Below are 23,828 nucleotides of genomic sequence, written 5' to 3'. Positions count from 1 at the left end.
TCCAAAGAATAGGACTTGTCAGTTGTTCCAGATGGAGGGTTATTCCAGGGCTGTGGGGTTTGTCACAAACACGGAGCAGCTAGTTTTTCAGCAGATTCCATACAATCAGCTTGAGTCATCTTCTCAGCATGTCCCTTCTTGGCTAGCACTTTCTCATTTGCACGTTTATTCCAGGGTACACGCAGGGTTTAGATCCTATAAACATTTTCACAAAGAATTATTAGTTGATCAGGATTTTCATTTGTTCTACCTTCCACTGACGGCTTGGGCAGGCTGGTCAGCTTCTCCGTCTTGATAACCATGAAATGAAAATGAAATACACTTTTTGGAATGCAGGTATAAAGATAACTATTATAAAAGAAACCATAAAACTTTACAATATGTAGCGTGTTAAAAGACTATCTGAAACCCTTATCATAATTTATTGTGCCAAGCCGTAGTACTTCCTGTTACCCGTGTCCGGGTGTGTTTGTGGGTACTCTGATACACGAAGTGGCCGACGTCTTAGTCAATGTGCTTATAGAGCTCTTCTGATAAATTTACTTTGGAATTTTTTTGAAGCCGGGCAGAGGAAGGTGGGACACCCTGTGCCTCTGAGCCCACCCTTTACCCCCCGCCCCAAAAAAAAGACTTCTCTAAGACGGATGACTCCTTCCTTCCAGTGGCCCAGGGATAGCGCGGAAAGCTGGGAAAACGGCAGCCTGAGGCGCTGGTCCCGGCCTGCGGAATGCTTGTCTTCTCTGTGGACAGTCTTGCTAATGCTCCTGCAGTTACTCCTCTCTCCTCTCCATCCCCCACACTTCATATTTTGGCCACAGCTTCATCTCCTTGAGCCCTTAACCTTGGAGTTCATGCTCTTTAGGATAGAGAGAAGCCAAGATGGATTTCTGCCTCCTACTTAGTTCAGTTACTCCTCAGCTTATGTTTCCCCCAGATGTCTGGTACCTTTGTCATTGATTTCTCCCCCAGGGCACCAGGACCTGGCAGGAGCAGTGCGCGCTTGCTGGCTTTCAGGCCTGGCCACGTGGCTTTGCTCTCTCTCTTGCCATCCTTTACCGCCTTGGCCTAATTGTATCCTCCGAAGTAGCTCCCAGAATGCCGTGACTGGAAAGACGAGTGAAAATTAGAAAAAACGGTCACAGCATCTCCGTGGTGGGGGATGACACCCTCATGTCTGTATGTGCACGTGCACAGCGGGCTGCCTCCAGATGCTGCTTTATTGCCTCCAGCTGGAGTAATGTCTCCTGGTAAAACGGCAGGACCACTGCCAGGAGAAAACAATGAATGAATTATGAGAAATAACTGCTTATCTGTTTTAGGGTGACTTTTACTTTAAAATTAAATTCAAAATATGAGAAGAAAAGTGCCATGTTGGATTTAAAAACCACCTGCAGATTACCCCGGTGAGGACATTTCCGTGGTCATCCACCAAATGAAACTCTTGCCTGTGGCCTAACAGAGGTGATCAGTAAGCAAAACCTTAGAATGTTGCTGTATTCACACCAATCATGTTACACAGCGTTCCCTCACGGAACAAAAATAACTCAACATCTGCTTTAGCTGAAGAAAAATGGAACTGTTAGTTTCTGTATCTCCTATGTGCTTCATGCTTTTTTTTTTTTTTTGGTGGTATTATTCTATGAAATCATTACACCACTATACAAGGGATGGTATTTTCAGCATTTAGTAGACAAGGAAACTGGGGCCAAAGGTTGGAATTCCAGTTCATGCCCATCTGACTCCAAAACTGCTCCTCACCGCAGTGTGGGGCAGGCCCACAAGCTTTTTCTACAAAGGGCCAGACATAAATATTAGACTGTGCTAATAATATACTCACCTCTGCCTTTGCGGTAAGAGAGCAGCCATAGGGAACACATAAATGAAAGAGCCTGGCTGTGTCCCCAAGATCTCTTTGTTTATTAAGCTAGTGTTTTAAGCACATGGTTTTGGACTGCAGTGGTGCCTTTTCAAAAGGCACCACTGATTTGAAAAATGATTTGTGTTTTGCTTATTTATAAACCTATGCAAATATTCACATTAAAAAAAATTGTATTGCTGATCTCACTAGAAGGTCCCCTTCTAGGAAAAAAGCCAGGACATTTTTAGACACAAAGCAAGAAAACTAGGGAGCCTTTTTTGTTTCTTTTTTAAAAGTGATAATTCTCTAACTTTATAGGATTACTCAGCACATTGTAATTTTTACACAAAGGAGAGATTTTTACATACTTGTGTAAAGTATGCTATAGGACTGGGCATAAGAAGAATTGAAAAGAAGCTTAAAGCTAAAGCATTAAGATTTAGTACCAGCTGCAAAGCAAGCAAAGTGATAACAGTGGATCTTTAAAATCATCAAAGAGATTTGATTTGGTGAAGATAATTTTATGCATGGTTATTAAAGAGCACTTTGTGTGCAGATACATGTATCTCTGTGGTTATAATTCCTAAACATGATCTTCCTTTATAATTTCAAACATCAATGTGATGGATGAGGGTGTACAGACGTGTAGTCAGTTCTAATTGTTTTGTGTACAGACAGTTTTGTTATCTACCGTTGAACTAGGTAGTTCTTTGAATGCAGCTGAAATAGCCCTTTTCTATAGTCTGATAATGCAGCTAACTATGCTTTTGCCTTTGGGTACAATCTAGTATTGTAGTTTATTTTCTTCCTTTGGTGAAGACTATCACTGTCGTAGAGAACTTTAAACTATTTTCAAATGGTAACTTCATTTATAAGATTTTTTTCTTCTACTTTTTTGTAAGAAGTTTTATTTCAGAGTAAACTCAGGTTTTTTTTTCCCTCCTGGCATGCACTTCTTTCCTTGGTCAATTAAATTTCTTAAGGCTGAAGTGAATCCAAACATTTCTTTTTCGAAATATTCTATTTTCTAAATCACTTTAATTCTGATTTCTAGCAGAAGGAGATGATTTAGAGTCTCTCCTTTCTGAAGCTCGTTCTCTGGCCCATGCTTTCTGGAAGAATAGGTAGATCCTGGAGGTGTGTGCAGGAGAAGAGGCAGGGGCCGTCCCAGTCAGATGACACCGCTGTGGACGAAGAACCACGTCTACCCCACACGACGCCGGTTCCCACAAGCTGGGGTCGTATGCGTGTGTCATTGCAAAGCGGAACATTATTTGACCATGGGAAAAAAAACAATTAATCCTGAAGTGTCTTTCCCAGCTTGCTCACTTGCCGTGGAAAGGGAATTGTGATGCTAGGAACCCCTCTTTCCTCTCATGCCATCTGCTGTTTTACCTGTGATGCAGGAGGGGGCAGGGCAGGATGACCTACCGAGTTTGGGGAGCACAGCTCCCTCTGTGAGCACCGGTCCTCAGACCTTTCCAGAAGCAGGTAGGAGCTTCCGTCAGATGAAACTAATGCTGGCTTGCTTCACTCAAAGTTATCAAAATAATTTGCAAGATTGTTAAAGTTAAAATTTTAAACTAAAATAACAAGAACTTTAATAACATTTTTTAAAAATTAAATGTTTTTGCCTTCTTTTTCTAAATCTAGGTCGTATAGCTCTCTTTAGTAATGTCCTTTGCACGATGGCTCAGTGACATGTTTAGCTTGGCTTGTAATGTGGTCTCTGTCTTTCTGGCAGCTCCTTGCTCCGCTATGACTTACCATCATGATAGCAGACGGATATTCGTGGGCCAGGATAACGGAGCCGTGATGGTAGGTAGCTTCCGGAATGTATTCTTTACAGTGACCTCCCCTGTTCACTCCTGTTGGACATTTTAAATAAAGTTGTTCATGAGTGCCTGATTGTTCGGTATTAGAAAATGTTTAATTCAGTACAGGTTTTAGGCCTGAAAATGGATCAGTTTTAGTTAGGGTCTAATTTTAAACTACAGATCTTCCCCGACTTATAATGGGATTACCTCCTGATAAACCAACCCAATGTAAATTGAAAGTGCATTTAACACACCTAACCTACTGAACCTCATAGCTTAGCCTTGCCAGCCTTACGTGTGCTCAGATCACTTACATTAGCCTGCAGTTGGGCAAAATCACCTAACACAAAGCCTATTCTATAATGAAGTGTTGAATATCTCGTGTAATTGATGGAGCCCTGCACTGAAAGTGAAGAACAGAATGACCGTGTGGCCCAGGGTGGTTGTAAGTGTGTGGTCGCAGGGCTGAGTGGGAGCCGCGGCTGCCACGTCCCAGTTTCACGAGAGAGGACTGTACTGCACATCGCTTGCCTGGGAGAAGATCAGCACTCAAAATTCGAAGTACAGTTTCTGTTGAATGTGTGTCACTTTCCCGCCATCGTAAAACTGAAGAATTGGAAGATGAGCCATCATAAGTCTGGGGCTGTCTGTAGTTCCGTGGGGCTCTCAGTGCTGTCATGATTGCTGGTTTGGTGCTCAGGCTCGCCCACAAAGCAGTCTTTATACAGGGGACATGAGCCCTGTAGCAGCCACCATCCCTGACCTGGGAAGGAGGAGGGGACGTGTGAGTGAGACAGGAGGCGGAGGGAGAACAAGGTTAGGGACCAGTCATTCAGCCAACAACTCATAGAACTCTTTGAGGCAGTGCTCCTCAAACCATCTCAAACTGTATATGGTGAAGGAACAGGTATTTAAGTTTTCAGTTTATTATGGATTGGTGTTTTTGTAGATCTAATTGTGTCTTTGTATAATATACATATATTTAACTGAGATGTAATCCATATACCATAAAATTCATCATTTTAAAGTATGCAGTTCAGTGGCTTTATAGTATAGTTATAAGATTGTGCAACTATTCATACTCCAATTCCAGGATATTCTTATCAGCCTCCTTCCCCCGCCCCCCCAGAAAAAGAAATTCCATATCCATTAGTAGTCACTGCATTCCCGCTTCCTCCAGCTCCCGGCAATCATTAATCTGCTTTCAGAGTCCAGAGATTTGCCTATTCTAAACATTTTATGTAACTAGAACCATATGTGTGGCCTTTTATATCTGGCTTTTTTCACTTAGCGTACTATTTTCAAGTTTCATCTGCGTTGTAGCTTGAATTGATAATTTATTTCTTTTTGTGGTGGAATAACACTCCATTATAGAGATATTCCACACTTTGTTTATCTGTTCATTAGTTAATAGATACTTGGGTTGTTCCTACTTTTTGGCTACTATGAATAATGTCACTGTGAACAGTTGCGTAAAAGTTTGTGAGCCTAAGTTTTCGATTCTGTTGGGTGTGCATACCTAGGAATGAAATTACTGGGTCACGTGGTAATTCCGTATTTAACTTTTTGCACAACTGCCAGGTGGTTTTTCCAAAGTTGCTGTACCATTTTACATTCCTACCAGTGATGTTTAAGAGTTCTAATTTTTCTACATCATTACCAACACTTTTTATTTTCTGGTTTTGTCCTGCTTTATTTTTATCATGGACATCCTAGTGGGTGTGAAGTGGTATCTCACTGTGATGTTGGTTTGCATTTCCCAAATGACTAGCTCTGTTGAGCATCTTCTCATGTTGGTCATTTGTATATCTTCTCTGGAGAAATATCTATTCAAGTTCTTTGACCGTTTTTAATTGTTCTTTTGTATTATTATTGTTGAGTTGCGAGAGACTCGGACTTTCAGCTTGGAAGAATTCACCGGTGAGACCATCTGGTCCTTTCTGGGCTTTTTGTCCTGGGAAGTTTTTTGAGTGCTGATTTAATCTATTTACTTGTTACAAATTTTCTGTTTCTTCTTTGGCCACTGTCTGTTGTTTGTGTCTTTTTTGGGAGTTTGTCTGTTTCATCTAGCTTGTCTTATTGCCATGTAATTGTTCACAGCAGCCTGTTATGAGCCTTTTTATTTCCATAAGGTTAATAGTAATGTCCCCCTTTTCAATCCTGGATTATAGTAGTTTGAGTCTTTTTATTCTTCATCACTCTAGCTAAATTTTGGTCAATTTTGTTGATTTTTTTCGAAGAACCAGTTTTCATTTCATTGATTTTCTCGGTTTTTTCTATTCTCTGATAATTTATTTCAACTCTGTATTATTTTTTTTCCTTCAATTTTGCTTTGAATTTAGTTTGTTGGATTGATATTTTGGATATTGTTGAGTGAGAAAATTCACTGGTTTTATCTGCTTGGATTTCATAACAATATTAAATTGCTGTAAAGTTTTCTGAGCACTCATTCCCTGTTTCTCTACTTCTTTCATCAGGACCCGTGGTCCGTAGACTGCACTTTGAGTCGCACTGTTTTACAGACCTGGGAATCGAAACAATGAGTAAGATGTAGCTAGTGGGGTTCCATGATGTGGTGAGTGAGTACAGCCGTAGAGTGCACACAGAGCTATGAGAACACAGACCTGGTGGCCGCAGTGGCCTGGAGAGAGGCAAGGCCGGCCTGTGCATGTGCCAGGTCCCAGACGATGGCTGGGAGGTGCTGGTGCTGTGGAGAAGTGAGCTGGGTGAGAGGGAAGCCAGAGAGGTCTGTGGCCCTGCCCCTGGTAAACAGGATTGTCAGGAGGGCTGCCCCAAGGATGTGGCATTCAGCTGAGGCCTGAACGGTGGGCAGGAGGCAGCCGGGCAGAGTCAGAGTAAGTGTTCCAGAAGTGAATGTACCCGTGAGGATTCCAGGTGGGAAAGTCTCTGTGTCTGAGGACTCAGAGGACGTCATCTTGGCCGGATGGAGCTAAGAGACAGGGCAGGACTGAGGGCGGATGGGACAAGCGGGCTGAGGCCATGTCACGGGGGCCGTGCAGGTCTGGGTGAAGTTTTAAGTTTCGTTGTAAATGCTGTGGGAAGGTCTCGTGGGGTTTCCACAGAAGAGTGGCAGGATTTAATTCACATGTTTAAAAGATCGCTCTGGCCGCTCGGTGGAGAGTGGGTTGAGGGCCAGAAGAGTGGAGGTGGGGACATCAGGTGTGTAGCCGTCCAGGTGAGGGCGTGGCCATGATGATGGACAGAAGCAGATGACTTGAGATACATCTGTGACAGGCTGGGTGTGGGGAGGGGAGGACGAGGAGCGAGTCAGGTGACAGCCATGTTTCTGGCTTCAATAACTGGGGGAGAGTGGTATCATTTATTGAAAAGAGAAGGGCTTAGGGGTATGTGGGGAGAGGGGGCATTTGGAGGGAAAGAGGACAACAAGGAACCAGCTGAGATACCAGTGAGGCGTCTGGTGGCGATGTGACGTTGGCATTGGATTTGCAGGCCCGGAGCCCTGTGGGAGCCTGGACTGGGGAGTCATCTGCACACAGGGCGTCTTTAAGCCCTTGTAAGGATAGCTGTGATCATGTGGGGAGAGAATGAGACAAGACAGGGCCCAGGCCTGAGTCCTGAATGGCTCGGATGATAGTGGGGTTAATGGGGAAGCCAGCAGGGGAGAAGGGGAAGTGGAAGTGGTGATCCTTGAGTGTGTATTCCGGGGCCCAGGCTACACTGTATGAGCTGAGTTGCCCAAACTTGTAGAGTCAGGCATATGGATCATCTAGGGAACTTACTGAAATAGCTGTTCCCTGGCTCCAGGCCAGACCCGCAGCTTCAGAATCACCAGGGAGGGGCCTGGGAATCTCTGCTTCAGCAAGTCCTTGCAGTGATCCTTAGGGTCAAGTGCATTAGGGGGTCACTGCACGATGGGGAGCCCTTAAAGAGCATTAAGCAGGGGGAGGATGGAATGAATGGTCAGGTGTCTGTCCTGTTAGCTTCGTGTGCTGACACGTGGGAGGTCGGCTTGTAGGGGGCAAGGCTGAAAGTGGTGATGCCACTTAGGAGGCTGATGAGGACCCCAGTGCGAGACTGTGACACACTGGGGTGGTGATGAGGTGATGGCTCAAGGACTGTCTGGGCAGTAGGACTTGATGTCTAATTAGATGTAGCTGTTTAATAGAGAGCAGTGCTAATGAGGTGGCCTCCCGATTTCTAGCCAGGATGGTGGTGAGTGGTTAGCTGCTCCCTGAGACAGAAAAGACGCTGAATTTGAGGGGAGAGGTACGCGTCCAACTTTGACAGCTGGGCTCATGGGCCTGAACCTCAGGGGCTTGGTTTGGGCTGGGGTGGGGAGTCCTCCAGACTTCAGACTCAGTGGAGACGACTGCTCTTACTGGGGACAGAGGTAGCAGGTAGGGTGAGAAGAGCAGAGGGCCCAGGTCACATTCCCTGGGGAATATCAACATGTAAGAGAAAGTCAGGGGCCTGGGAACCCACAGGGGAGACAGAGAAAGAATGGACAAAGTGAGAGGAGGCCCAGCCAGGCCTTTCAGGTGAGGCAGAGAGAGGATGAGATCAGGACTGGAGCGCGACCTCGGGGATGGCAGTTAGACAGCAGCTGGCGGTTGCAGGGAGAGCTTCCCCTGAGGGGTGGCGGTGGTGCCCTGGGGCGCAGTAGATTGAAGGGTGACTGGGGTGAGGAGCCAGAGAGCCCGAGTGGGCGAGCGTGTGCTGATCTGTACAGAAGGGGGCAGGGAAAGTTGTAGTATTGTTAAGGGAATTTTGTCGTCTTCTGCTTGTTTGTTTTGCTTTTTAAATTAAAGGAGAAGCCTTGACTGTGTTTAAGAGCCAAGAAGGAAAGAGCTAGGAGCAAAGACAGGCTCTCTCTGCTTAAGCAGTTCACTCTGCTGTGGGCAGGTGGCGAGGGCTGGGGGCTGCGGGGTTGGGGCTTGAGGCTGCTGTAAATACATTATTTAGTATTAAATGCCAGCGTTCTCGTGTTTCTCTTTCTGAAGATTTTATAAGACTATTATGGTAATGTGCATCTGCATATATAGCAAGAAGCCATGAGTGCAAGTCTCAGACAGCTTCTCAGTGGTGAGAGTGTTCATACACTTACTTCTCTAGGGACCCTTCTTGTGGCTCCTGGTTCAGGGGTACTCTCTGCAGTTACAGGATGGTGTATAAAAACGCTTATAGCTCTTCAGTGTAAATCCAATTTATCACTAGTTAGCATTGATCTATTGATTCTTTCCCCCAACATAGATTAGTATATGTGAAATACTCTAATACATTGTTATACTTTGTAAAACCAAGATGGGAAATAAGAAATCAGTATTCCTTTGTGGTTTTTTTTTCATTCTAATCAATCAATAATTCATAATGTTTGTATTATCTAGACTCTTAAGAACTTATGAATTTAGCATTGATTAGTAGAATTTTTGATTAATGCTTTTTCTTTAGAGTTTTATCTTTTCAGTTTTATGTTGAAGCTCATTTTTTCATTAAGAAGTATGTGCTTTTAATTTTTTCCTAAAGTGTTACATAGGCTATACAAATTTTGGAAAATACAGGAGTATAAAAAAAGAAAACCACCCAAAATCTCTAAATTTCCTTTTTACTGTGTGTTTCTATATTAAATATGTATAGTTTTACCCTTCCATTGCTTCAGATACCCAATGTCTTCTTTTCACTGGCGCAGAGAACTATGTTAGTAATGGTTTTGCTGTTTTGCTTGCTATGTATCATCTTGAGGATATGTTAGTGACGCCAAGAGAGCAAAATTAACAGGATGATGCCTTTGCAGTTGGAGAAGAAGGACAGAGCTCTCTTTTGCAGGGGAAAGGTTGGACAAAAACGCTGTGCTGGTCAGCAACATTTCTTTATTTGTCTGGTTCCAAAAGAAATGGGATGAAATAAAAGGACAGGACCGATGAAAGAAGCCATTCCCAGTTGTTCTTACGTAGCTCATCTTGAGTCTCAAGGCTCGTAGTAGCCATTTTTGGGTTTTACTTCCTTTTGAAAGTTGAGTTCTTCTTGTTTTTAAAACCGTAACTGCTTTCTTATTGCATGTGTTTACTTTTAGGAATTTCACGTTTCTGAAGATTTTAATAAAATGAACTTTATCAAGACCTATCCAGGTAATCATAATACATACATATACGCTTGCACACACATACGCAGATACACACACACACAAAACTGGGACACTGTGTCTTATGATCAAAATTAGGTTTCCACATTAACTTTTTAAAAGTATTGTTACCTCAGTTATCTGAGAGACTATTGGCTCTTCAGAATTATTTACCATCCTTTTTCCACTTACTAACATTTAAAGTTTTCTATACTGTTCCATTGGTTGCATGTATGAGTTAATTTAACCATCCTTCTGTTTTTGAAAATGTGTACTGCTTCCTTTTTGGTAACACATACTAATGTATACGATAGTGTATGTTATATGTATGTGTGCATATTTATCTGTGAGTGTGGGTTATTTCAGTTATACATGTATATGCATATACATATGTATGTGTGTCCTTGATGGTTATTCTGACTCCAGTCCTGTAACCCTGATTACTTCTATTTAAGAAAGATTCCTAAAAGTAGGATAATTGGGTCAAGCTTAAAAACTTTTTTTAATACTTTATTTCACAAAAGTCTTTCCAGCAATAGTAAATTTTTTACAATTCCATGAGTGGTGATTGCGAGTGCCTGCTCATTAAATCTTACTCTTTATAAAATTTTTTTTGCCAATTTGATAGTCAAAATCGTTCTCAATTTTGAAATTATTTAGGCTTTGTTTAAAATGTTGGCCGTTTGCCATGTTTTATGAATTTTGCCCATGTTCCCAGGGGGTTGCAGTGTTTTCTGATTAATTTACAGGACAGAGTCCGTCTATTCCAAAGCAGCCAGTACAGCTGGGAGCAAGGTCCGAGGTGTCTCTGTCTAGCCTCTGACTTCATTCATCAGACTGGGCATTTATTAAACACCTGCTGCATGCAAGGTCCTGGACCAGATAAGGTAGATAGGTCACTGTCCTGGTGTGGCTTATAAATGACCTGGAAATATTCCAGAAGTTAGGTAGTAGAAGCCTTCCTCATTTTCAGCTATTATTTTGGAATACAGAACTTCACAAATGCTTTGTCTTATAAATAATAAAAAGTTACACACAAATTATTCTAGGAACAAAATGCTTACATTATTTTTTAATTTCAAAAAATCTCAGCTGCTCTTTTTACAATGCCAGTGATTTCTGAAGGGTCAAAACACTAAAGATATAAACAAAAAAAAACACCTCTTTTAAGAAAAACTGCTGCTTTCCTTGTGGAACTCACTGATAGTTGTGTGTGTGTGTTTTTCATCCGTTCTTCGGTGTGTTGTTTGAATCCCTCCAGAGCCTTACTCTTTAATGATTTGCAGCTTTTGATTGTCTTCCCTGTAGTGGGGCAGAGGGCGGGCCCCGGAGAGCCTGAGGTCGCCGGTTGGGGTAGGAGAGGTTCTCTGAAGCTTTTGCAGAGTGCAGGCATTTTCGGGGCAGGACTGTTGAGACAGTGAGTCTGCAAGTCGACCAGGTGGAGAAGGGCAGCCTCAGTTCTCCCTCACGGAGGCTGGGTTCTGAAGGTCACATTTCTTCCTGAAGGGCGCAGACTTCCCCTTTCTGTTCCCGCAGCGCATCAGAACCGGGTGTCCGCGATCATCTTCAGCCTGGCCTCGGAGTGGGTGATCAGCACCGGCCACGACAAGTGCATCAGCTGGATGTGCACCCGCAGCGGGAACATGCTGGGCAGGCACTTCTTCTCTTCCTGGGCATCGTGTTTACAGTATCCTTCCCCCGGCGGGACCGGCTCCTGCCTCGCACCTGTGTCTCAGTGGGCGGTTGAGAATCTGATCACAAATTGCTAACGGAGATCCAAAGACTCAGTGATTTCTACATATTTCACATCATAAAATCGAAGAATTTCTCTCTCTGCTTTTCTTTAGTATAAAATTGTTTTATTAAAAAAAAATAACTAATTGAATTGCCTTTCTCTGGTGGGAGGTGCTGTATGTGTTTTAACACAATCTTGAAAAGCCTAAACTTCACTAATGCGAACTCCTCCCTTCACTCTTTGGATTTTCAGAGTGAAAGAAAAGACTTTGTGTTGTACAAAGAAAGGGGGGAAAAAAGAATGGATCTTCTAGTATTAGATTATTTGCAGACCCTGCAAGAAAATGTACTAACGGTCTGTGATCCTGGAGTTCATACATGCACTACAAGGAATTTTATAGTTTTTTGGTGTGTGTTTGGAGAGAGTTCATAATCCTTAGAATGCTCCCAGGGGTGCCTCAGGATCACCCAAATGTTCAGAAATTGCTGCTCTAAATTTTTTCTATGAAATTTGTTTCACGTAGCGCTTGCTCTTGCTTAAGGCTGCCGTGGGAGCTGTGTATCTCAGTGACCGGGCGCTCAGGGCCGTCCTCGACAGGCAATTACCCCACGGTCATTTCTCTTTCAGACTTGGACGTCTGGTGAAGTAGAATTCCCTTCTTCCATTGAAAGCCTTCATAAAAAATGTTTGCCACAAATGCGTGCACAGCATGAGACGTTTAACACGCGCGGTACACTTTAGAATCAAACAAGGGAAACATTCTCAGATGTGTCATGTGCTGAATAATTAGATGTGTCACGTGCTAAATCAGTTTTTCTGTTACGTGGTGGGCCTTCACACGCCTTGATAGAAAATGTCCCAGAATCACAAAGTCATGGCCCAGCCTGCCGTCCTCATTGTGACCTGTGTTTTGGAATTAAAATAGTAGTTATCCTCTTGTGTATGAACTGCTGATCTGCCACTGACTTCTATGGCCACAAAGTGACCGAGAAAGTAATGAGTTGTTACCAATACTTTATATATTTTTTAAATTTTAAATTTACTACCACCCCAGATAACTGCCTCTCGGATGATTAAAGTTAAGCTCTCCACAGCAATTTAAAGTAAACCATCCTCTTCACTTAAAGCTCAATCATCTGGGCCCAGAAGAAAGATGGGTTCATGTCTGTATTTAATTTCTAGAGCTATTTCATGAATAGCCATTTTCTCCCAGTTCTTTCTTGCTGTTTTCATTGTTAAGTATTGTACTTTTTAACATTTTATGATAATTGGATTAACCTACTTGCTCTTAGGTCTGTCTTCTCTATCAGCTCTTATCTTTTTTATTGCCAATTCCTACGATGTTGGTTGGAATGGTAGCAAGTACTCAGTGAATTCTCGTTGAATGAATATTAATTTTGCTGATTATTCTAGCTTAAAACATTTTTTCCTTCAATATTTACATGTGTGATTTTCAGTCGGGTCTTTCTTTTCTCATAGTTTTAGATTTTGTGCTTATTCTCTTTAAAATGTGCATTTTCTGTTTTATAACTTTGAGATGGGTTGTGTTGTATATCCTTGACTGCTTCTCCACAGATACGATTTTGATACTCAGTATGCTTTTGTTGGAGATTATTCTGGACAGATCACCCTGCTGAAGCTTGAACAGAGCACCTGTTCAGTTATTACAGCCCTTAAAGGACATGAAGGTAGGCTGTAGAGTCACCCCCGGTTTTCACTTAATTGGGGCTCTTGAATTTAGTTCTCAGCTCTGTGGCTTCACGAATGATCAGCTCCTTATGATCTGTGAGATTTCATTTTGATTGTCCAGATATGGGATTTCAATCTCAAAAAGATCTTGAAGAGTGAGGACTAAGTGAAGACAAGGGGTTGGGTTGGGTTTCGTTTTGTCAAAATCCCTTCCAGATTGCTTGTGTGGATAATACTTTCTGTTTTGTCTACCTTTTTCAATCAAATTATTTTCAGAAGACCTTTTAAAATTTCTTATAAATGGTAAGACTTTTGGAAGACTGTTATTGCTGTTTTAAATTTGTCACTTTCTAGGGCACTGAGCAAGACCTGGTAGGTCAGTACAATTAGAAGAAATGTGTAGCCTGGTTCTCTCTACTTGGAAAATATCCCCTGCGGAGGGACTGAAGGGAAAGAATGACTGGGTGGAATTCTGTTATTCCTGTAGTTTGGTGATTTGGCAAAGCTTTGTGGAAAGGTTTTAAAACTCAATCAGCTGGGCAGTGGGGAGGGATAAACTAGGAGTTTGGGATTAACAGATACATACTATATATAAATACAAATAATATAAATATACACACACACTATATGTATAAAATAGAGAAACAATGAGGAAATACTGTATAGCCCAGGGAACTATACTCAATTTCTTGTAATAACCTATAATGGAAAAGAATCTGAAAAAGAATGTATATGTGTAACTGAGTCACTTTGTTGTACACCTGAAACATTGTAAATCAATTATACCTCAATACAAAAAATAAAAAATAAGCTCAATATATCAAGTCAAAAAAACTCAATTGACAATATTGAGTAAGAAATTAGAAGCTGTGAGGCCATCTGGTTCAGACTGAAGAACTGGGGTTTTGCTGAAGGAATTCATGTTGGACTTGTTTATGAAGATAGTGTTTTAAGTATGGCGAATTAAATGTCCTCCATAGCTAACCTAGTTTAGTTAAGACGAGTCTAACAGATCAGGGACCTTGCAGAGGAGAAGGGAGCCGAGGACAGTGAGGTTGAATAGTCTGAGCAGGAAAGCTCCGTCCCTGCAGAAGCCACTTTTTGTTTGTGACTCATGGTCTCGTGACCCCCGGTCTCTTAAATGTCCTCTGCGTTGCTGAGGGCCGAATGGATTCTGATAATTACTGAGCAGTGTTCACAGAGAAGGCGCTTGCTTGTATCCTTTTAGGCCTCCAGCTGTAGCTCATGGGGCACAGGGTCACCCAGGGTCAGCATTTCTGCAGAATTGATCCCCGAAGCTGGTTTCTGCACAATACTTCTCTTTTCACTTTTGTTGAGGTCTGTGAGAAGCTAGTCTCATAGTTTTGACTATGGCTTTCTCAATTTTATATATACTCCCCCAAAATATTATTAGCTTGTGTGGCTGGTTGAGTTTAATTAAGTTTATTAATAATATTTTTCTGGGTAAGCAGTAATCAATGGAACAATGAAGAGATCTGTTGAAACAAATCTGTAGAAAGAAAGAGTTTTTTCCAACGGTATCAAATTTGGTAAGTTTAGCCAGTATAGAAGTGTGAAATGTAGGGTTTGGATTTTTTACCTAAATTCTCCGGCATAATTGTGTGGATTGCTTGTCACTGTGGAAACAGTGAAAAGGATACTACAGATCTTTTTTTTTTCTTTCTGAGACACGTAATTTAATTTTCTTAAGCGTAGGCATTCTGGACTAAAACACCTGCAAGGTCCCAGAGACCCAGACTACTCTAGATTTTTATCTTATATAAGATAACCGTGGAAAACTTTACTGCCTTTTCTCATGAAATATTAGTAGCTATTTTTTTTCTCTTCAAAAGCTTTTTCTTAACTAACCCTCATATACAGCTGCCTTATCATTTTTTGATGTAGACAAGGAAAAGCTTTAAACACCTTTGAGTTCAAAGTAGCCTGATGGACAATTGAAAATCCTAATCTTGCAGCTCGGGATGATGGATGCTCTGTGTCTTCTCTGTGACCCACGATAAAGCCCCTTTGTACAGAGAAGATATGTTTTACTTAAAGACTCAGCTGGTCCTAGATCGGTCTTCTGCTGTCAGATGTGTATGTCCTAACGTAGATTCATGTTTCCCCTCCCTCTCTCGCCCCTAGGTGGTGTCGCCTGCCTCTGGTGGGAGCCTGTTCAACGGTTACTCTTCTCAGGAGCCTCTGACAACAGCATCATCGTGTGGGACATTGGAGGGAGGAAAGGCCGCACGCTCTTGCTCCAGGGCCATCAGTGCGTGGCTGTCTGTGGGAGGGGGGAGGAATCTGAGCCGGGGCGAGCTGCGGGAGGCGTTAGTGTTCTGAGACCACGTTCTCCAAACCCAATCTTTTAAGATGGCCATTTGGCAGGGCTCACTGGGTCTGCTTCCAACTGCTTTTCTGTTCGTCCTGAGCGTCTGGTGTTTTGTAGCAAAAACAGGCCAGGGTTTTCTTCCTTCTTGGTCCAAAGAGCACTTCCCATCTTTCTCTCCCAAGGAGTCACCCACATTGAAACGTCTGCTGGAGGCAGACGTGGATTAGATACCATGGGTGAGGACTCAGACCACGAAGGATTGCGTGCAGTGTGCTATTAAGCCATTCCCGAACTGGTTGCCTTACTCATTTTTTTTTTTTTAATTCTAAAGGGTACTTCATTAAGAAGTAAGGTTTGATTTGACACAGTTGCATTCACCTAAGCTATGACACTAATACTCAGGCTTTTGCTGGCTAGTCTTGAAAGGAAAAGGAACCCTTTCCCCCTTGTTTCTGGTTAGGCTGTCACTGTTAACTGAGCAGAATCAAGCTGAAAAGTAGCTAAGGAAAGGGAAGGTTCTCCGCACAAGCCTGTGTGTCTGGAGATGGTTTCCTAGGGCGTCCAGAGGGGGCAGATTCTTCACCCCGTCAGTGTGTGTCTGCATGTGTGACTGCACGTGTGTGCGTGCCCACCAGTATCTCCCTGTGTTCGATTACGTGTTCTTACGGACTATGTTCCAGTAAGGGACTTACACACCCTTTAAGATTTACCTACTTGTTCAGAAACATTCTTGTGCACCTGAAAAGGAATCATGGTGACTGGTCCAGAAAACCATAGTCATCACCTCACCTCTGACCTGCAGCTCTTAATGATTGGAAAATAGTAGTGTTTATTTCATAGAAACTATTTTTCTGTGTAGTAAGTTACAGGATACCAATGAAAGTTTATATTGGGGTGCAGATTACCATACCAAACAGTCAGGGATAAAATGCCAGTTGCTGATTCCAGCGAGGGGAGAGACTGGAGCCTGCATGGGGATGGTTTCTGCGTTTCCCACACTGAGACACGTGACTGTGTGTGTGCTGTTTGCAGTGACCGGGTGCAGTCGCTGTGTTACCTTCAGCTCACGAGGCAGCTGGTCTCCTGCTCTTCAGATGGCGGGATTGCAGTGTGGAACATGGACGTCAGCAGAGAGGAGGTGAGAGGGCCAGGCAGGGCTGATGGGGAGAGGTCCCCAAACCCGCTTCTCGCTTTTCCACCTGCTGGCTGGAGTTGCCGACCGAGGTGAGGTGGTCCCGGGACCTCATGCTCGTGCTTGTTGATTTTGGTCCGATGAGGTTTTTCCTGTGTGTCACTTTGCCCTGCATTCTCTACTCGTTGGAGAGTTTCCGCAGCGGCAGGCAGTCCACACAGCCTGGCATGTGAAACAAGTCAGATGGATGAAATCTTGACTGCGTGTCTACTGGTTAATTTCTCTTTTTGGTTTTTCTAAAAATCTATTGGTAAGCCTTAGAGTAACTCATTAACTAAATGTATGTAACATTGGCTCAGCATCACAGAATGTGTCATATTTTCTTTGCAAAGGTTTATTTGAATTATGCATTATCTTTGTCAACCACTAGTTACATGCCACAGTGACAGCTAGAGAACTGTTCTGTTTCCTGGACTCTCGGCCTGTTGTTTTTCAATCTTATTCTGAGAAAGCAAAAGACTCAGAGAGAGGATGTGTTCCCTGGATCGTGACGGGGGAGGAAGCCCCTGGGGCCCGATGCTGCTAGTGGCTCTTGTAAGGGTTTAACCGTAGTCATTCAATCCACTAGTCTCATCCTCTGTAAGTTCTTTCCGAAGAAGAAGAAACTAGGAGCAGCGTCCTTTCCTTCCAGGTTATGTGAGTGTGGAACTTGTTTGTCCCTCTCGGGAAAGAAAAGACAGTCCTGTCACTCAAGGTGCTTCCTGTGTTCAGGGCGACTCTTTTCCGTTGAGTCATTTACGCAAGGTTACCCCACATCATGTGCAAACTGGCTGGGAACACATTTTGCTCTACCAGCTTCTGTCTCAGTTGGTGGTGTTGGTGGGAAAGAAAATTATCTCAGAAACATACAATATTTTTGTAGGCTTTTTAAAATTTTTTTAAACCAGCTGAGTTAATGTTAGTGCGAGAGCAAGTGGCCTGTGATCTGTTAGATTCTCAAGCTAGGGCTTTGTGCAGTTTGTACGATTTCCTTAGGGATGGGGGTAGCAGATTAATCCTAGACTTTCTAGCCCCACAGGGCTGGCCTGGAATTTCTTTCTAACTCACTGGAAACACCGAGGGGAGCGTTCCTGCCCCACAGAAGCCGTCGGCCACCACTGGCAGGTTGGAAGCAAATCTGCCTCCTTGTCAGATCGTAATTAGGGGACTCCTTTGGGGAAGCAGGCACGAAACATAAATGAGCAAGTAACGGTAATTAGGATGAATCCTCTTGAAATAAGAACTTCATTTTAAGCTAGTAGATCACAGAACATATACTATTTTATACATTAGTGCAAAGGAGACCCACGCACCAGTCGGTAGCAGCAGTGCAGTGGGGCTATTCTTGTTACATCATCTTTGTCCAGTTAGGCCGATGGAGCAAGATGTGGAAAAGAGAATGAAACAGTCAGAATACGTAATTAATGTTCTCTTTTGCTCTTATCAGCACAAAAGAAAGCTTTTTCTCCTTAGAGGATCAACGTTTAAGAGGATGGTTCATGATGGCTTACGCATAACACTTAATCCTATTAAGAGAAACAAAGTTGTGGGTGTTTCTTATATTGAAATGTGCTCCAAAAAGTCTGTACTTCTGAGTTTGTTGTTTAGTTTGTTATCTCAAAATATTTGAAGCCTGTTTTTCTTCCCTTGCTCCCCTCTGTCCCCCAACTCAGCCAAGCGACAGTTTCCTAGCCCCTAGACAGAACTGTGCTCCCTGAGGGCAGGAACTCAGTCTCTTGGTTATGAAACTCCAGAGATGTGTTTGGAGACCCTCACATGTTGAGATGAACAGGACCACTCACAGAGGCTGGATAGAGCAGAGTGGACATGCCCAGGGATGGGCTGGACTCCTGGATCTCCTGGGGTCTCCAGCCACTAACTGACCACAGACAGTGGCTTCAGTCTCTGAGCCCCGGTTTCTTTGCCTGTAAGTGGGGGAGAAAGTTACTGTGTCTCCTAGGTGTTGTAGAAAATTAAGCAAAATGAGGCATATAGCACAGTTGGCACACTGCTGGACACCTGTGACACTCGCTGGACCAGGCAGGACGCAGAATGCTTCCCAGATAAACTCATTTAGTCCCCACGACCTCACGAGGCGTAGACTCATACTCCAACATCGCTGCCGTGAAAGCATTTCTGCACTGGTTTTGTTCCATGTGACTGTCCCGCATTTGTCGCAAACATAGGACTCGGTGGTGGTACCTGCTTTTCTTCCCCCTGCAATTCAGTGTCCCCATGTTGTTGGCAGCAGGGCGTGCCCTGTCGCTGCATCCCCCATTCTCCTGCAGGGACGTTCACAGGCAGTGTTCTTAACCACCTTCTCTCTTCATTGCGTCAGTTGTTTAAAGAAACCTCTCTTGTGTCTCGGCCCACTCAGTCTGTTTGTGAGTGCGTAACCCCCTGCCCCCAACAGAAAGACCTTTGTGGCGGCTGTCACATGTAGAAATATTTCTAGTGCCATGTCTAAAGTAAGGAGTAGGAAAGCCAAAAGTTTTGCTGCAAGAGGAAACGAAAGAAGTAAGGGCACTTGTTTAGACCGCCCGGAGTCCCTTTCGAGTTACCGTGCAGCTGTCCATCTTCACTGCGTATTTTACGAGTCAGTACAGTATGGTTTCTCTGATTCTCTCATCCTTGCCTCCTCTTTTCAGATAGATTTTTCTTGAGCGTTAACTTTCCAGATCAAGAAAAGATTATTTCTTACTGCATAAGCTTTGGTTTAGTTTCATGAAAATTAGTATTTTCTAGTATTTTTATTGCACACATGTGATAAGTGATTGAGGTTAAATAGATTTTTAACGAGTTCATTTTGTAATCGAGTACAACTTACAATGTTTTATTTAGAAATAACATTTTCTAAGTTCTCAGTTATTTCAAGACTTTCACTTCCCTGTTTCAACATAAATTCGCTGAGAACCTACCCCTGTGATAGGCTGAATATATATAAAGATGAAAAGACCAACGAATAACTCCTAGGTTAGTGGTGGGGGAAGAGATGTGCGTAAAGAAGTACAGTGCAGAGACATCACTGCTAGAGTCGGGGTCTGCAGGCTGGCGTGCGGGCACAGGGGTCCACTCATGAGGGCTGAATGAGGGTGGGGGTGGCAGATCTGTCTGACGTGATGCCCACCCAGAAGAACTCTTGTGAGCCCACAAACTAAGTGGTAGTTCACCAGATTCTTAAAGAAAGGTTTTTGCTCAATTTAATACAGATGTCAAACAACTTGGGCATAAAAAAGAAACACATAAGGCAACTCTTAAGAATTCATAATGTGAATTAAATTACTCCCTCCTATCTATAGATTAAAAATTGAACAATCCTGAAAACATGGCTAAAACGATACAGATTACTGAAAACACAAACATAATATTGAATATGCCACAGCTATGATATATTGAGGGATTAAAAAAAATGATAACCCCAATACGGTCTAGAACTGCTGTAGTTCTGAAAACTCCCTGTGAGCAGACAGATGCTCTGATGTCGGGTTTGCTTTCTCTTCCCCCAGGCTCCTCAGTGGTTAGAAAGCGATTCTTGTCAGAAATGTGAGCAGCCCTTCTTCTGGAATATAAAGCAGATGTGGGACACGAAGACACTGGGGTTGAGGCAGGTGAGTAGCTGACGTTAATCATATATTTTCTCATTTGTATGATTAGTCTATCATTTTGTTTGGAATCACACTTTTCCTCCATTTTCGGTGTCATCGTCTCTGTGTGGCTGACAGTGAGCAGGACCTTTCCTTTGGCGACAGTGAGACTGTTACAAACTGTGCCATTGCTTGTCCTGTGTTGGAAAAGCAGAGACACACAGAAAACCCCAAGAGCCTATTTGTAAATACATAAAAGATCCTTGAGTTCAGGACTATTACTTGTTAAACTCAGGGTGTGTAGTAGCCCAGCACAGAATCAGAGTGAACTAGAGCATCTAAGCCTTAGCTTTCACAAGCAGGTAACAAGTAACAGCTTAGCCCTTACTGGAATGCTCTGACACTAGGAATTTTAGAGTATTCATGAATTATTCCATGTAGGTGTACCTGGAGCGTTTCTATTAAGCATGTTTCAAGTACCTACTGTTTTTTGTTTTTTAAAATTAAAGAAACATGTCCCAAGTAGCCTATAGGTTTCAAAGATGCTCTTATCACCAGGTATCCATGCAATACTGCAGTTCTACAAAACACACATTTCTACAGCAGCCTTGAAGGTAGCCACTCACTCAGATCGAATATGAATTTGTGCAGTTACGTTCAAAAGAGTGCTGATTTTATTCCTTTTATTACTGGTTGCACCTCCCTCAGGGATTGGCTGAAAGTTTGTGTGTTAATAAACCTTCTTTGATTTTACTTACAAAGCTAAAGCTACTCTACCGCAAGGGCAGATATGAGTCTGGCAGGCAGTGCAGGAATTATTTTTCCACTCGTAACACTCTAATGCTCAGAAATAGCACCTGAATTCCATCCTCAGCCTCATTCTTTCAGTGCCTGTCTGGTGGCAACTGATGGGTGAAGTAGTCCAAGTTTAGAAGTAGTGCTTCCAAAGAATGAATTTTAATCTTATGAATTAACAACTAATAGAAGAGAAAGGAAAGGTGTGGGTCATGAAGCTTTTAGTGGTTAAAAAATATATATAATATATATAAAATATATATATATTTTGACATATATATATATATATATATATATATATATATATATATATGTCAAAAGCAGTAATAAATGGACTATTTTGGAATGTTCTTGAAGCTTATTTCCAGGATCACAATGTGAAAGATTAAAGGAAATAGCAAAACATGATTGTGGATATTTGTTTCTTAATGAAGGAAAATTACATTTAAAACTTTATTTTGAAGCTCTTCTCTGACATAGGAATAAATTCTTCCTTCCTGAAATCTCTAGCCATTTGGGCTCCTAAATGAGCTTGAATTTGGTTTTCATAATGTTGTTTGTTGCCATCTAGACAGATAGTATGAATGAGTAAAAAGCAGAATTTGCGCAACAACAAAGCAAGGATATTTGGAAATCCTTGACGGGTATTGAAATGATCTGCCTTTTGCGTGTTAATCGATACATTGAGTCGTGGTTGTAATTCAAGGCACGTCTTCCCCTACCCTGAAGGGAAGCCCTGTGCTTGACAGCAGAAGGTAACCGCCTCCTTTTCCTCCCGGGTCACAGCATCACTGCAGGAAGTGCGGGCAGGCTGTGTGTGGGAAGTGCAGCAGCAGGCGCTCCAGCTACCCCGTCATGGGCTTCGAGTTCCAGGTCCGCATGTGCGATTCCTGCTATGACTCCATCAAGGACGAGGAGTGAGTGTTTGCTTGCCTTCCTGCATGTTCACCTGCAGTGCGAGAGCCTGAGAAGGGACACGGGCCGGGGGTTGAGGGCACAGCCCTCCGCACAGTCGGAAGTCCGGGAGTAACTTAGAGGGGGCCCTCCCGTGCGTGGTTCCTCGGCATCTGTGGTTCAGCGGCTGCAGATCGGGTAGTACTGTGCTATTTACCACTGAGAAAGATCCAGTGTTAAGTGGACCCATGAAGTTTGAACCCGTGTTGTTCAAGGGTCAAGTGTATTTATACCCACTTGGTCTTGTCTCAGTTTCCTTCTAAAGAAAGGCTGCTGCCCTAGCTTTATGACTTAAGACAAGTTTCTCCCAAACACTGGGAGGACGGATGCAGCTCAAACCTGTGAGTTGAGTGGCTGTTCTGAGCCCCTGCGCCGCTCAGGGTGCTGTGAGGGTCAAGGCCATGTGCACACTCTTGGTGGCTGAGCTGGCTCTGCAAAGGCATCCCAGCTTTGACCTTCACTCACACATGCTTGGAAATTTTATTAGTGGGAAAATTCTAGAGACAGATGTTCTCTCTTCCACAAAAATCTGACCTAGCCATGTGTCCATAAATAACTATTTGTGTGTGAGACAAACCTGTCTGGTTTCACATTCTATCCCAAGTCACGTAAATCTATTAAAGCAGAACCAGGATTTTCTTTCCCTTCTTTTTGAATCATCTTTGAAAGGAATAGACAGGCACACCTTGGCAGAGGCCCCAGTGGGAAAGCTAGTGGGCACCGCTGGTGTCGGTCAGTGACCTGGGGGTGGAGGCTGGTTGGGGCTGCGGGCTGCAGAGCAGGGCGGGGTGGGCGCAGTGTAGGAGGCCGCTTCTGACCCCGGGGGTCCAGGAGCCCGAGGCCTCCCTGTGAGTGTGTTGCCCACAACGTACGATCTCATGCAGTGAAGTTCTCTTCTGTGTTACAGGTCCTTGTTCTCATTTCTAGGAATATATCAGCTTTTCCACTAAGAAAATAAAAATTAGTTATTTGGGGAGTTTTATAAAATTTTTTATGAAGCAGTCTTGCACCTTATGCTTTCTGTCATCCTTTAATTGTAGTTACTTTCCAACACTGTAGCCACATTTTTTTGGAGTAAGTTTTGACACTGTTACTGTATTTTCTTTACGTTGCATAGAAAACTTATCCCTTAGCTCTAGCAACAATTAAATGAGTCTTAAATGGTCTCTTTTCTCTTTGTTAGTCGGACTTCTCTAGCAACCTTCCATGAAGGAAAACATAACATCTCCCACATGTCCATGGACGTTGCTAGGGGCCTGATGGTGACCTGTGGGACTGATCGCGTGGTGAAGGTAACCTGCTTAATTGTCCCAATTAGCACTTCGGTGTTGTGCTCCGGATGCGTGCAGCCGGCTTGCCTTCCCTTTTTATAAGCAACCTGTAGCCAAGGGGGAAGCGCTGACTGACAAGTCGCACGTTTGTGAGTTTCCATGCTCTTGGAACAGCTCCTTCTGGGAGTGTTTCCCTCTACCCGTCTTACGGGGTGAACTGTGAGCAGATGAGGGCCTGGCACCCCTCTGTTGCAGTCTGCACTCAGCCAGCCCCGGTGTTTCTCCCTCCCCACTGCCTGGGCCTTACTGATCCCTTACTCTGGTCATGCCTTCTGCTACAAACGTTCTTTTTCTCCTGGGCAGAAGGCTTCCTACTTGTAAGAAATAACCATACATGTTTTTCATTAAATCCCTGGGTCACTAATGCAGAAACTGAAAGTCTGTTACACTTAGTACCCCTCTTGGGTTGTGAAACTATGATGTAGTTTATTTCATAATTTTAAAAAATGGGCTTTTTCCCAT

At 43.2% G+C, this 23,828-nt stretch overlaps 1 protein-coding gene across 1 annotated transcript in view; it reads left to right on the top strand.

The window, feature by feature from the left end:
- Window positions 1–23,828, top strand: part of WDFY1 (WD repeat and FYVE domain containing 1) — a 43,621-nt gene that overhangs the window by 16,180 nt on the left and 3,613 nt on the right. Inside the window, exons 3-11 of the mRNA XM_072961741.1 lie at window positions 3,603–3,676; window positions 9,728–9,782; window positions 11,312–11,462; window positions 13,086–13,198; window positions 15,345–15,471; window positions 16,564–16,669; window positions 20,209–20,310; window positions 21,868–21,998; window positions 23,219–23,327. Coding sequence (XP_072817842.1) covers window positions 3,603–3,676; window positions 9,728–9,782; window positions 11,312–11,462; window positions 13,086–13,198; window positions 15,345–15,471; window positions 16,564–16,669; window positions 20,209–20,310; window positions 21,868–21,998; window positions 23,219–23,327 — 968 coding nt within the window. The remainder of the gene's footprint in view (window positions 1–3,602; window positions 3,677–9,727; window positions 9,783–11,311; window positions 11,463–13,085; window positions 13,199–15,344; window positions 15,472–16,563; window positions 16,670–20,208; window positions 20,311–21,867; window positions 21,999–23,218; window positions 23,328–23,828) is intronic.

This window comes from Vicugna pacos, chromosome 5, assembly GCF_048564905.1.
Source record: "Vicugna pacos chromosome 5, VicPac4, whole genome shotgun sequence".
NCBI lineage: Eukaryota > Metazoa > Chordata > Mammalia > Artiodactyla > Camelidae > Vicugna > Vicugna pacos.
This window is presented reverse-complemented; position numbering and strand designations above follow the sequence as displayed.